At 44.5% G+C, this 14385-nt stretch overlaps 1 protein-coding gene across 1 annotated transcript in view; it reads right to left on the bottom strand.

Annotated features, from left to right (window-relative positions):
• LOC111153406 (ADAM metallopeptidase with thrombospondin type 1 motif 16) overlaps positions 1 to 14385 on the bottom strand; it is a 151164-nt gene that overhangs the window by 62787 nt on the left and 73992 nt on the right. The window contains exons 11-16 of the mRNA XM_022512422.1: positions 11386 to 11481; positions 6357 to 6505; positions 4854 to 5026; positions 2956 to 3086; positions 915 to 1038; positions 257 to 501 (exon numbers count right to left, since the gene is read on the bottom strand). Coding sequence (XP_022368130.1) covers positions 257 to 501; positions 915 to 1038; positions 2956 to 3086; positions 4854 to 5026; positions 6357 to 6505; positions 11386 to 11481 — 918 coding nt within the window. The remainder of the gene's footprint in view (positions 1 to 256; positions 502 to 914; positions 1039 to 2955; positions 3087 to 4853; positions 5027 to 6356; positions 6506 to 11385; positions 11482 to 14385) is intronic.

Raw genomic sequence — 14385 nt, 5'->3', positions numbered from 1 at the left:
GGGGCAGACTTCTGTAAAAATCCACTAATAAGGAACCCTGAACAGGAGCTGCCTGATGGACATAAGTACAAACGTGAGGAGGCCCCAGAAAGAGAATGAGTGCACGGCCCCAGTGCATCCATCAGTGCTGTTTCTGAGACGTCCTCAAATTATAAACCTCATTCTGTGCATTTAAAATTATACCAATGGCCTCAGTCCCCACCAGCGCCAGAAGGACCCCCACACCCCAGCCCGAAGGTGAGAGGCTGGAGTCTACCTCCACAACCAGGGTTTCGTTGGTTGGCCCAGACGAGGTTAAGCTCTCCGGCTCATGGGAGGACCGTCTGTAGTCGAACGTGGTGCCTGAAAACTTGTACCGGCCAGGCCAGTCGACCGTCCAGTGTCCGTTAAGGTAGTATTTTCGGAAGGTGTTGCGCACAGAGATGTAGGAGGTAGACACATTCATTTCACGGATGCGGATACTCCGGGCTCCAGGAGGAATGGTGACCATCTGGTAATATTCTACAGGGAAGGAAACAGGAGCGGAGACAATGTGCTGTCTCACTCAACACACTGAGCCGAAATCCCTACGCACCTGGGGTTCCCCGCCACGAAAACCTGAGGATCCACATTGGGAACCAGGAGAAACTCTGGTGTGGCAGTCAGTTCCATTAGTTCTTTAAGTGACTTCTTTCCTTTTTTTTTTTTTTTTTTTTAAACTGGAGCAGAGCTATTATTATTTTCGCTAGTAGTAACCTAGCAACTACTTCCCATCCAAAGGAAAGGCTTGACAAGCAAAGCAGGGACGGAGAGTGTGTAGATCTTTGCAGGACCCTTAAGGCTGCTGTTTCCACTGCACCTCAAGGGTTTCCCGCCAGGAAGTTCCACTCGCCATCTTCTCCGCTCAACACCTGCCCGCAGCTCCGCGTACTCACGGTTGGCGCCTTGGGGCTTGGCGTACAGCCCCTTGTGAGTCGTGCAGTCTGAATTATTGCCCCTGCACACACCGCAGGAGTCTTCCACAGCGTCGGACCCAAGGACATTGTCACATCCGACTCTCTGGGGGACCGGGGTCACACGTCATCCATGCAAGAGAAGACAAGAGCGAAGTCACCAACCTCCAGGGAGAAAGCTCCCCGTAAGAGCAGAACATTTCACCCACACAGGGTAGTTAACAAATACTTATTGGATACCAAATATGTGCACAGCGAGACTGTAACTCGACTCTCGGGTCCAAAGGAAGAGACCCTGACATCTGTTCTCTTCAGTACTGCTACATGACCTCAGTATCTGGAGCCCTCAGCGAAATCTCTCAGATTGTCATGCTGGAGATAACAGTGCATTTCAGACTGACACAAAGCTCTTAGTAAATGACAAGCAATGTGTCCACAGGAGGGTCCACTGGACTCTGCCACCATGTCTCTATAGTGCCGTGTGTAATGCAGAGAAGTAACACATGCCACGTGGGATTATTCCCAGCAGTAAATTATGTAACGGGCGGTATTTGTTTACTATCTTAGAACTTAAGGGGCTCTTTATAATGTCTATGGTACCTGCCAATATCCTAACAAAGAGTTTAGTATATACAAGTAAAAAATTCAGAGATGAAGTAACTATAGCCAGCAATTCTTTGTTTTAAATCCTTAGGGCCAGATGCATTTCAGAACTCAGTGTTTTTGGATTTTAGGAAGGTAATTAACATATTATGCACATAACATGCAAGTCCCAGCAGGACCCAGGGCAGTGCCCATAATAAAACACATAAATGATGTTTCTATAGCAAAATGTGAACATGGTCACTTCACTCTAAGCGAACTAAATAAAACTGACAAATATTCTCACATCAGTTGAGGGCGGGTTTTGGCCAGCAAACAAATTCAGGGACGCTTACATTGTGCAGCCCAGTATACTTTCTGCTTGATAGCTTTTGGGGTTTCAGAACACACATAAGGGATTGTGACACTGTATCATTAAGAATACCTGAAAATAATGAAATATTTAACAAGTCAACTAGTGATTGGACCAAATGGACAGAGATCTGAACATTAACGCTGAAAGAAATCTTGATAGAACGGAGTCGATCTTCACCCAGTAAAAAGGATGGCAATGTGTGTCTCAGTGGCGGACCCAGCTTTACCAGGTCATCCAACTTAGAGAAATCTAAAATGAAGACCACAGTCTTGGACTGGTGGGTGCACATACTGAATCAGTTCAAGGAAAAACCCATCCTTCACATGCAGTGTATTTGATCAGGTAAGGCTTTAAATTTCTGCGTATAACAGAATTCCTTCCCCATCTCAACTCGGCATGGGGCAGAGAGCTCAGGGCTCTATGGTCACTTTGCCACCAAATCTTTCACAGCCTCTCTTCCAAGTCCCTCCACAAAAGAGACACCTACAGGATGCAAAGTGGCCCTGGGGCTCAACGCTGCCCCCATCTGTGTTGCTGCCCATACTGCTGCAGGCTGACCTCACTCTGCTCTTCCTCATTCCTGGGGCCTGTTCCTTCTTGATCCGAGGATACAAACCCTCTGAGCACCCCTTCCCGTTTGTCACCTCCCTCGGCCCCCTGGGCCCTGCCTGCTCTCAGGTACCCTGACACCTGAGTCGGGTCCTACCAACCCACTCCTTCTCGCAGAACCCTGTTCCCAAACTGCTCCCCCAAATCCCTCCAACTCACCCTTCCAGATTGAGCCCAGAAGCTCCCTTCTCCAAGGAGCCCCACAAATTCTCCGGATCTGTGTCTAGGAAGGAATTCCTTCTTCCCCATTCCCCATCCTCTGCATGCACCTTGATTGCAACCAATCCCATGTGTCTCAGTGTGTGTTCATCTGGCATCCCCCTCCCCCTCCCAGGCTGTGGGTTGGAAAGAAAGGTCGGGGTTTAGATGCCTGGTGTCTTTAGCCCCTCAGAGGATGCCCGGCACAGAGCAGACTGTCTGGACACGTGTGTTGAATGAATGAACGATCATTATTACCTCACATATCCCATCTATACAAACATTACGGCTATCCTCCGAGCATGGAGTCCCATCTTTGACTTTATTTGACAAAGAAAAGAAGAAATCAAATCCTTCTGCGATACAGTAGAGTTTGCATAAGTGCTGATCTTAAAAAGAAATACACACACAAACACAAATAAGAAAGAGACTTAAGCTCTGATCATTTTTGCTCTAAATTTTAGATAGACTTTTTAAAGTTTTCTTTTTTCCCCCATAAAATAACTCCCACACAACATTCATTGCAAATACATTTTTTTTTTTTTTTGTGGTGGTCTCATGAGACTTGGGTTTTTTCCCTTTAATTTTTAATTTGTATAAGGATTCACTATTAATTTTTTATTCTGTTTGTCTTTTCCTATCCTTGTTCTTTACCCAGTTGTTGGCACATAGTAGGCATTCAATAAATATTTGTTGACTTGAATACAACATAACTGTTCACTATTTTACTAGTATAATTAACTACTCTCTTGTAGAAATGCAAAGAGGTCATTACAATTTAGTAGCAATATATAAAATTCTCAACAACATAATAAAAGAATCAAGTGGTCACCAAATTTCTTAATAGCGCATTTTATGAAATACATATTTTTGAACCGATAAAAGGGATAACTTTTAGATAAAATCTCCAGAAGATATCCAGAGGATAATGTTTCCTATAAATACAATGATTGTCGAAACACATGGATACATGGAAAATATAGGTATCATTGTACACTTAAGCATGGTGGATCAGGTTCACTTCCTCTCTTGATAATCTGTTTCAAAGATTTTATGATTTACATAATTAATATGAACTTTCATAGAAACTTTTTTCCCTTCTTTCTTCTTGGTAAAGAACGGAAGAGTTGATGATGAAAATATAGTCTGCCTTAGGAATTTTCATGGGCTCAGACTCATCTACAAATATTTTCTTCACTGTACAAGATGAAACCAATGGAATAACCCTAAGAATGGAGTTGAGTATGTGCCTCCACGATTAATGTATTTATTTCCTGAGACCGTGGAGTCAGGAATAATACACATATGTTGACCTCAATTTCAAAGTTCTTTCTTTTTTTTCTCCTGCCTACTTATTTCTCACTGGATCAAATTTTACTGAGTTTAAGAGTTCAAAGCACAACCAAAAATGCTTTGTGTGAAACTGCTTAAAGTTTTCCTTTGAGGCTGTACTGCCTTCGTAAAGCTCTCACCATGAAAACACTATGTCTGTTGGGCTGGAGAAGGGTAAGATTGGGGAGATTCATGTATTTCTTAAGTGTTGCTTGGACAGTATTCCCAGTTTCAAAGAGCAAGATGACTAACTATTCTTTGAATTTCTCCTTAAATTATGCCAACTGAGCTACCAGGTTCAAGTTACTGTAATCTTAAGAATAATACATCTTTCTCTCAACCTGGAGAGTAAAATCAGACATATGGTGCAAATAACCTTCTTGGTTTAAATCAAGACTTTTGAAAACAGTAGGCTTGAAAACTACCTAATTTTCCAAAAGATGCTAAACTTTTGCTCTGATTCTTTGGCCATGATACCGGCTCAGTGGGTGACATGCTTAGAGAAATACCACCATCATCTGCTGGGCTGTGTAATGGGAAAACACTGATCCATGATCACTACACCATCTATTTTGAACGCTCCGTCACTTCTTTGAAGATCTCACTGCATGGTGCACACCCTCTGGTCTCTTGTTAATTTCTGACCACACAGCTGGTCTAGTTTAGACCAGAAGCTGGTGGCCGTAGGGCAGGCGAAAAGCCTGGGTCAGTGACCTCACACAGCGGTATGGTCTATCCAAACAGCGCACGTAAGATCACACCCCTCTAAAGAGTACACGTAACAAAGCACGGGGTCGTTAGTAGAGGAGGGATTTAGGATTCACCTTCCACTTGGGTGTACGGCTTCCACGTGTAGCGCCGTCCTCGGAAGTGCTTGCCGTTGTACTCGGCACACTGCAGCGCGCGGAAGTCAACGCTGTTGTGCGGACACTGCTGACTGTTGCAAAGCCTCAGCGCACGAGTCGAGCCCTCACAAAACTTGCCTCCGTGCGATGGTCTGCAACAGGAAGAAACCTTGCGTTTAATAGCCACTCTCCCCTTGCTGGAAACGAGGATTATTGGAGAGATGAGCAGATCCAGTTAAATGGCTCACAGTGACAAAGGAAGAAGTCTGCACCCCAATGGGACCATGACTTTTTTACCATGAACAGCATGAGCCATGTTCCTGATGTCACTAGGGCAAGTTACAATGTGGAAGTGGGTCTGCTTGCCACCTCTTCACTGCTGGTGCCCAGCACCCCAGCACAGTGGACAGAAGGTAGAGCTGAGACTGACATTCAAATCCATCACTTTTGGGATGGCAGCCTCGTCTGCATCAGCTTCCCTGCGGCCAGGCCAGGACAGCAGATCCGCTCAGGAACAGTCACCTCCCACTGGCTGGTGCTAACAGCAAAGAGGCTCTGCTCACCCCTAGAATCCATGTGGACCCAGCACAGGCACGGCCTCCTCTCCGCGCAAGCGATGCACTGGGCCTCACACATTAAAGACACCACCACGAGGTTGCAACAGGACTCATGTTTTAAACCAATTGAGGTGTGAAAGGAGGACTGGGACAGTCCCCCACCCCACTGCTCTGGGGACTGCCTCTGATGGTTGCAAAAGTAAATATATTGGATGAAAAACCAAACATTTGGCCTTTTTTCACATAAAAAATTGTTCTTACCGATTTCTTATTCATTTTTTTTCTCTATGTTTTCATGATTGATTTGCTTATTTAAGGGAGACTCTTGGAATTGCACATAAATGTGGTAAAAATCCATTTCCCAAGTATCACTGCACGGTCTGTTTCCCTGTGCTGTGGTCAAGTACTTTTTAGCATCTTAAGTTATACCGAAGAGACACCATTGTTTGAGAAATACTTGACTAAAATGACTTCCTTATTTAGCAATTTTTTAAAAATAATTTTAATACAGTTAACATATAGTGTAATATTCAGATGTACAATAGAGCGATTCAACACTTCTACACATCACCTGGGGCTCGTCATGACAGGAGCACTCTTTCTCCCCATCACCCGTTTCCCTTGTCCCCCATACACCTCCCCTCTGGTGACCATTGGTGTGTTAAGAATCTATTTCTTGCTTTGTCTCCTTACTTCTCTTATTTTTTCCCCTTTGTTGTTTGTTTCTTAAGTTCCAATAAGAGTGAAATCATATGATATGAATTCCACTTAGCATAATGCCCTCCAGCTCCATCCAGGAGGTTGTACCTTCTCACTGATTCCTACAATACTATGCGATGTACAGATCAGTATTACCATATGGACGCTGTTGGGAAGGTTCACAGCTTAGAAATCGCTCGTGAGAAGGAAGTGCAGACGTGCTCACTTGGGATTTGTGCACAGGCGGTCTCTGTGAGACACCCCTCCTCCGCAGGTCCTGGAGCAAGGGGACCAGGAAGACCAGTCTGACCAGTGGCCATGGGTGGGCTTGGGGCCTTCATCACCATATTTGACACACTGTCCTCCACGGCACCACTAAAAGTCAAAAAAAAAAAAAAAAAAAGAAAAGAAAGAAAGAAAAAAGAAAGGTTGACATGATTCATGGACTGGTGGGTCCATGGCTGCCGTGACACTCAGCCCTGGGAGTTCTGTAGGACATGCAGACACCAACATCCCACCTTCAGGCAGCACATAATACAGATTCAGTTAATGTAACTTCTTTTTTCTTTCCAAACCTAACGTGGTTTTATAAATCCCCACAGAGGGAAGATCTAGAGAAGAATCCTTGTCTAACGTCTGAGCTGCTGGAATTCAGCACATTTAATTAAGGGGTGTTGCACAGACGTTCAGCCCCATGGTTGAGCTCTCCACTGAGTGAACTCCAACCTTTCCTGGAACAACATGCTTTTCATAGTTCTTTGAGAACCGACAGAGTCTCAGGCAGAAAAGTCCAGCTGGAGGTTCCATGTGACTCAACACCTTGTCATTTCTGGCCAGTACTTTGTGCCTTCACTCCCCAGCACCTGGGCTCAGAGCCTGGAGCCTAGAGATTGTTAGCAGATGCATGTCAGAGGTCAGACGGCTTCCCGTGGAGATAAAACAACCCACACAGGAGCTCCATCTGTCCCTATGAAGCTGGAGATGCTATCAGCTCTCCTTTCTGAAGAGGAGTGCCCATCAATGTTAGTTCATGCTAAAAGCCATGGGTTTTCTTCATTGCCATCACACATAAAGGACACACAACATCTAACATTGTTCAGCAGTGCTGGTTTTCTACCCATGGCTTGGTGTAGATTTCAAGGATCTTCAGGCCGTCTATTGAGAGGAGAAAACGAACTTGCTTGTCCCTTGCTGCTGGCCTGCGTGGAGCAGCAGAACCAGCCTTAGCACTGGGCTGGAGGATGGGGTGAGGCCTCCTCCTGTCTGTCTCCAAGATTAGGGCCACCAGATTTGTTCTGGGTAAAAAAATGGGGCTTTACAAAAGGAAAATAATAACACTTCCATTATTAATTTTGTTCAGTGAAAACACACCAAGTTGCTGGTGTCTGACCATTGGTGTTACACAGAAATGGCAGTTACAAATAGTTTGATTAAATATCATTTAAGGAAGAAAAACTAAACACAAGTAATGAGGACTAAAACCTTGTCCATTCAATTTTTTGATTCTTTCTGAAAAGCAAATAAATAAATAAATAAATATGTTTCTCTTTTGTTACCTCCTGGCCACACCCCAGGTGATAAAGTCCTGGAGTCCCCCTGATACCCTCAACTCAATGGGGGGAATGCAGCTGTCAGCAAGGCATCTGCTCCCTGATGGCCTCATGAGTCCAGAGAGAGAGCTGGATCTGGAAAAAGTGGGGGCCAGCTCCTGTGGACTTAGGCAGGGAGGGACAGAGAGGGACAAGGAGGGGCACAGACAGACAAGGAGGGACACAGAGGGACAAGGAGGGACATGGAGGGACAAGTAGGGACACAGAAGGACAAGTAGGGACACATGAGGGACATAGAGGGACAAGGACAGTGTCTGTTGTGATTGTTTTGTCCCATTTTAAAAGAATCATCTGGTCGGAGCTTTCCGATACAAAGACAGAAAATGGGAATGCAGGAACCCACAAGATGAAAACTCAGAAAATGTTTCAGGTTTTAAAGTCTCTTGACATAATTCTTCCTCTCTGGTTATGATTAAGCCAACAAGCTTGTTAAGTGGATTTTGCTTTTGGTATTTAAGGATTACTTTAAGGTAATTTGGTTTAATTTTGTTTTAAAGTGACACAAAATATTTACTTCTTAAAAATTTACAGTTTATTCATTTTATTTTTAATGTAGGAAAATAATTATACGATGAGTATACTCTTAACTTTGTAAGTGATAGCACACGACACACATTCTTCCATTCTGTGTCTCCACCTCACAGTGTATCTGGAGATCACCCCTTGGAAGTGTGTAGACAGGTCTCTCATTCTGTATTTGGGGTTCTGCTCTCTTCACTGACATCTGCATGATTCCGTGTCTCTGACTGTCACAATTGTTTCTGCCGTGAGCCGACTTGCCAAGGCAATTTCTTCTCTTTGTACCAGAGTATCCTCAAATGGCTATTCGTTTACATATTATTAAAAAAAAACTTCCTGAAAATCTGAGGAGAAAGCACTGTCCCTTCTCCCATGGAGGTTGGGGGATGCATGGGATTGGGCAGACACAGACACACAAACATGTGAACTCATACACACACATGACCTGGAGTAGAATTCCACACAGGTCACAGACCCATAAAGCCCATTGTGGGCAGGTCAGGGGAAGAGCCTGTGTTCCACCGAAACACCAGTTAAGTTTTTGAGGACCATCCCATGTTTCTCACCCTTTTATATGTTATTGATGGACACTGGCTTTTGAGAGAAGGCTGTACTTTAGCACGCAAGATGGTCTGATGAATGCGTGCTTCTGCTATGATATTATCCCCACAGTCTGCATGTCACACCCAGCACACACAGGAAGCACCCTGATAAAATACAACAGTGGACTTGGGGAGATGGGGAGAAAGGAGCCTCTGTATTAGTTCTGAGGCTGTGTGGCCTGGGGTAAGTTACTCGGGGGCTCCGAGTCTGCACGTCCCCCTGAGAACATTAGGGATGGTGCAAACTACCAGACTGAATTGTTCTCAAAGTGCAGTGTAATAACACAGCAAGTACCTTGCACCAAGTATAAGCATAATGTGGAGTGGTTTAATACAACGTGGGACCCACAATTGTTAGAGAGCTCGAATCAGCTTTCATATGTATTAGGCTATAGTCCGAACCCCTCGTCCTGGATTTCCCATGGTGTGCTCACAAAGGACCTAAGTATCCTTTCCCTGGAAGGTTCCTGAGTGCACTAGGGGGTGCTGCAAGGGGCTCACCCTCACAGGGAGATTGTGAGGACTGAAAGTATGTCATGTACTAAGGATGAGATCTGATACTACCAGTTGCAAGGTAGTCCCATTTACCACCATGCACAAGCCTCAGAGGCAACACAGTGTGGAGAGAAATAGGCTCCCACGCAGGAGAAAGGTGCACAGAAACAGTATGGTTACTCCCAGTACACACCAACTGTTCTGGGATATCCCAAAGTACTGAGATACTGACTGCTGGTAATATGCATGTCTAAATTGAAGAGCCATAGGGACACACAAGAACCCATAATACAGGAAAATGCACAACTAACAGCAAAGGGACCTTTCACAGGAGCCTCCAATGCTGTCCCACCATGGCCACCATGCAGCCCCAGGGCAGAATACATCATTCCTGGGTAAGTTTAGGCATATATTCTGGCTTAAGATGCACTAATTCTTTTTTATAACAAGGAAAGACCCATCTTTGGAAATACAAGGGAAAATGGTTTAACAATACCAATGACCATCAATTTAACTGTGCTTTCAGGGTAAATAAAATTTAAGCAGAGTATATAGGTTATTCTGAGGAAGGCCCACAGTTCTGAAACCTGTCCTACAGGAAGCAGGTGATCAGAGAAGCACCCTGTGCCCATGTGAGCTAAAACTCAGGGGCAACAGTGGGAGGGTGGCTGATCTCTTGGGAAATGAGGATAATTTTACAAATTATCACCTGAAGAGTAAATTTTAGATAATTATGTGCAGAAAGTGGTGATCACGGGCAACTTAATACTGAGGCACATTCCCTGGAGTCCTGTGACAATGGGCATTTCCACACCATGGTGCATCCCCACATCCCTTTCTTAGTCTGAGAGTCTAAAAGCATCTTTATTCAATTTTGGGAGGTTATGAGTTATGTAAGTACTGTTGCTATATCTGTGGAAGGATTTAATAACCCACCCCCACCCTCTCTGGGGGATTTCAAATAAAGCTCGAGAGGTGTGCAGGAGAAGCAATCTCTGGGCGTTCTTTTCACATAAGCACGAGCAGCTCTCTTCACATCCCCAGTCAGTGCTGCAATAATTTAACCTGAAAGCATGAGATAGTACTGTTTGCTAACATTTTAACACTTGCTGCCCGTGCTCACATTTAAATAGACTGAAGCTGTGATGTATTTGGTTTGGAATCGAAGCTATTTAGAATCAAAGCTATTTAGACATTTATCTCTTTCATGTGCATTAGTGTCACTAAAAAGGTCACACATTGGGATGCCTTGGTAGCTCAGTCACTTAAGCATCTGCCTTCGGATTAGGCCATGATCCCAGAGTCCTGGGATCAAGTCCCACATCAGGCTCCTTGCTCAGCAGGGAGCCTGCTTCTCTCTCTTCCTCTGCCTGCTTGTGTGTGCTCTCTCTCTCTCTCTCTGACAAATAGACAAAAAAATAAAAATCTTAAAAAAAAAAAGGTCACACGCTAACTGACACAGAAATGGGTTCAGGGATCATTTGGGTCCAATATATCTCTATCTTTATCAATGGTCTTGTATTTTAAAAAGTAATGTGAAAGGAATCAGAATACTACTCTTGGAGATTAAGGTAATTTATTTTTTAATTTCAGCAACAAAATTATTCTCTCCCACTGAGTAATAAATGCTCTTAATGTATTTCTTCTTAATATATTTCGTTCCCCCACCAAAGCCTCTGTGTCTTTAACAATACTATCTAACTCGGATTCTGTACATGGTTGAAATATGGGCAAGAGTTGAATGTTTCCCCTTATTAAATAGAGGTAGTCACCACCTGTCGCCTGGCATATACACCTACTAATTGCAGATAGCCCATCAATTACACCATCGGGAAAGGGCAAAAGGAAGAAGGAGCCGCCTTCACAGTATGAATGTAAATTAAACACCATCTTCTGTCCTGGGGGTAGATTTGCACATAGAAATGAGGAACATGGACTGAGAAAATACCAATGCAGGAGGAGGGGAGATGCATGGGTGGAACAGCTCTGACATCTGAACGTGACTCTTGACCTAAGATTAGCTCCTTACCATGTCATGTCCACAAATAGTGCCTTCTGCTGCAGGCATAAACTTAGTCTCACATTTCCTTCCAATCCGGTGGCACCACAGGGCTTTACAGATATCCTACCGGGGAGAAAAGGTCATCAGTATTACAGATGGTTCACAAATCTATAATAAAATATCACTGAAAAATTTAAGGGGAAAACAGCTGATATAAATTAAAAGCTGATAGTAACTTAGCAGTTTATAGAAAGAAGACCCAGAGACTCATGTTCTAGACTTGGTCCAACTTAATTCCAACCCTGGAACTTTATTTATTCATATGTATTTTATCATAAATTTAACAAAATTATACTTTCTAAATTAAAAAGTAAAATATGCTTAATCCAGAGGTTGCAGAAAACAAAAATTAAAATTAAAAAAACTGATAAAACCCAACATTTTATAATTCATTCTTGACCCACCATTCACTAAGCTCTCCAAGTCTGAATGCTCATTTTCAGATTAAAGAGGATTATGAAAGTTTCTGGTTTGTCCATCCATCCACGCATCCATCCATCCGTCTGTCTGTCCATCTGTCCACCCACCCACTCACCCACCATCTGTAACCTCTGATGAAGACCTAGAATATGCCAGTTGCCTTGCTAGGAGGGTGGTTCCCTAAGGAATACGACCCAGATCTACCCTCTGGGGCATGGTCTAAGGGAGAGGTAAAATTGCTGTAAGTCACCATATGTTGCCTGTGGGAAGAGATGCTGCTATAGGAGGAAAGCACAAGGCTTGTCAGAAGGCAAGGCAGGGACACCTAGGGAAGGACTCATGGCAAAATGAGATCTCTGAGCCAACCCCTGAGCTTGAGGGGTTTACTGGGGGAGACGGGATGGGATTCCAGGGAGAGGGAGCAAAGGATTTGTGCAAAGGAAAGAAGATGTGAAGGAAGAAAGCTGTGTGCACAGTAAGGAAGACCCACACGGTTGGCAGGGCAGTAAAATGAAACATGATCTGAGGGTTATACACCATGAAAGTCTCTCCAAGGGCAAAGAATGAGCTTCCCTTTCCTTCCCTTCTAAGCCCAAAGGAACGTCTTACTGAACAGCAAGCAGCAGCAAACTCAGAACAGGATGGAAACTTCAAGAATGTTGGTGGCAGCTTCGGCTGCCGGGAGAAAAACGTTTTGTAAATTATCTGCACAACTGTTCTGAATATTTGAACAAGCACTACATTATTTCCCAGGACATTTACTGGCTGTATCTCCTGCGTGATCTGTCTTGTAAAGAAAACCAACACAGCCACACGTCAATATCGTTTTGCTTCAAAAATGGCCTTCCACTGACTTTGTGCTTCCACTCCCCATTTCATGGTGTTGAAAGATGTGCTCACACAGAGCTGCTCTGCATCGTTGTGAGTGATCTGTGGAAGGGTTTTTTTTTTTTTTTTTTTTTTTTTTGCTAATAATCAATATTCATTTTATTGTCTTCAAACTATTCTCAAATCTCCTCCCTATGCTTCCTAATTACATATTAGAAACTGAGGCCATACATGCATTTTCAGCCTGTATCTTTCTCATTAACAAATCAGCTTTGGGGAACTTGGAATGGCAAGAAGGAAGCTTTCGATGTTTTACTTTGTGTATCAACTGTGTTTATTTTGAAGACTCCAGAGAACGGCCTACGGTTACGACTGCTGTAACGCTCCGTCTCATTTCCCTGTGAGTCCTCCAAGATCACTGGGTGATACTGGGGCAAACGTGTCAAGCCTCTCGTCACGTTAATTGGCATGTTGACTTGGGGCCTCTGCTCCCGGCCAGAACCACGTTTAGGGATCAGAGCCATAAGAAGACCTCAAGGAATCTGTAAAAGCAGGGGCCCGAGTGTCTGTAACTCCCTGAAGAAACAACTGGAAAGCTCTGTTGGCTTTTAGGGCCACAACTTGATAGATTACCAGGATATAAATAAAGATTCCTTGAAATTGGAGCTCATGGACCCAGACTCAGCATCTGGGTGGAAGCATGGCAGATCAGAACCAGAGTCTGTATGGCACTGCCGGGTAGGACTGCCTGTCCCTGGGTGGTGGCCCACGGAGAGCAGCTGGCCAGAGGGCCTGCAGAGACCCATTCAGGAGGCTGGATGTGCACACAGAACAAGGGAAGGCACGAATGGATGAATGGGTGAGAATGAAAGAGGGGCCCCTTCCTGTGGTCAGGCCAGCTGGGAGATGGACACAGTGGTCCAGTAGAAGGACCGGGCTTCCGAGCAGATAGGCATATCGGTGTGGACTGGAAGGGCAGGTCTGGGGGCACAGTCTCGTGTCCTCCTTGTGTGTTTGAGGATGGCAACACCTGCTCATTGACTTGTCCTGGGAGCTAAATGAAGTGGTTGTAGGTAACGTGCCCAGCTCAGGCCTGGTACCTGAGAGGCACCGAGCCAGCACCCACTTCCTTCCCCACTCCAAGAGGTAAGGTGATTCCAGCCCTCAGGCCGCTCTCCGCCGGGCTTCAGGGCTATGCCCTTAAGAAGCCAGTGGTACCGCTTCATGGGACAGTTTCGAAGATCATCTGAGAGTGTTTTAAATGGTGTTTTAAAATGTGAGATTATTTTTATGTATTTGTCATAGATAGCTGGCTCAGTGTTTGGTACCTAGCTGGCGTTCAACACGTTTTCGGAGTGAGCTGAACATCTGTTCATTAGTTCCCATGGAAACCTTGAACAGGATGAGTGGGGACATTTTTCATGCAAAAGGAAATTAGTAGTGGTAAGTGAAATGTTACCATAAGAACATCAAAGATGAGGGCACCTGGGTGGCTCAGTGGGTTAAGCCTCTGCCTTCGGCTCAGGTCGTGATCTCAGGGTCCTCGGATCGAGCCCCGCATCAGGCTCCCTTTTCAGTGGGGAGCCTGCTTCCTCCTCTCTCTCTCTCTGCCTGCTTCTCTGCCTACTTGTGATCTCTGTCTGTCAAATAAATAAATAAAATCTTAAAAATGGATAAGGAAGATGTGGTCCATATACACTATGGAGTATGATGCCTCCA

Source organism: Enhydra lutris, unplaced genomic scaffold (assembly GCF_002288905.1).
Source record: "Enhydra lutris kenyoni isolate GAN:26980312 unplaced genomic scaffold, ASM228890v2 scaffoldscaffold32, whole genome shotgun sequence".
NCBI classification, from domain to species: domain Eukaryota; kingdom Metazoa; phylum Chordata; class Mammalia; order Carnivora; family Mustelidae; genus Enhydra; species Enhydra lutris.
The sequence above is the reverse complement of the archived record's forward strand: the minus strand, read 5'-3'. Positions and strand labels throughout refer to the sequence as shown.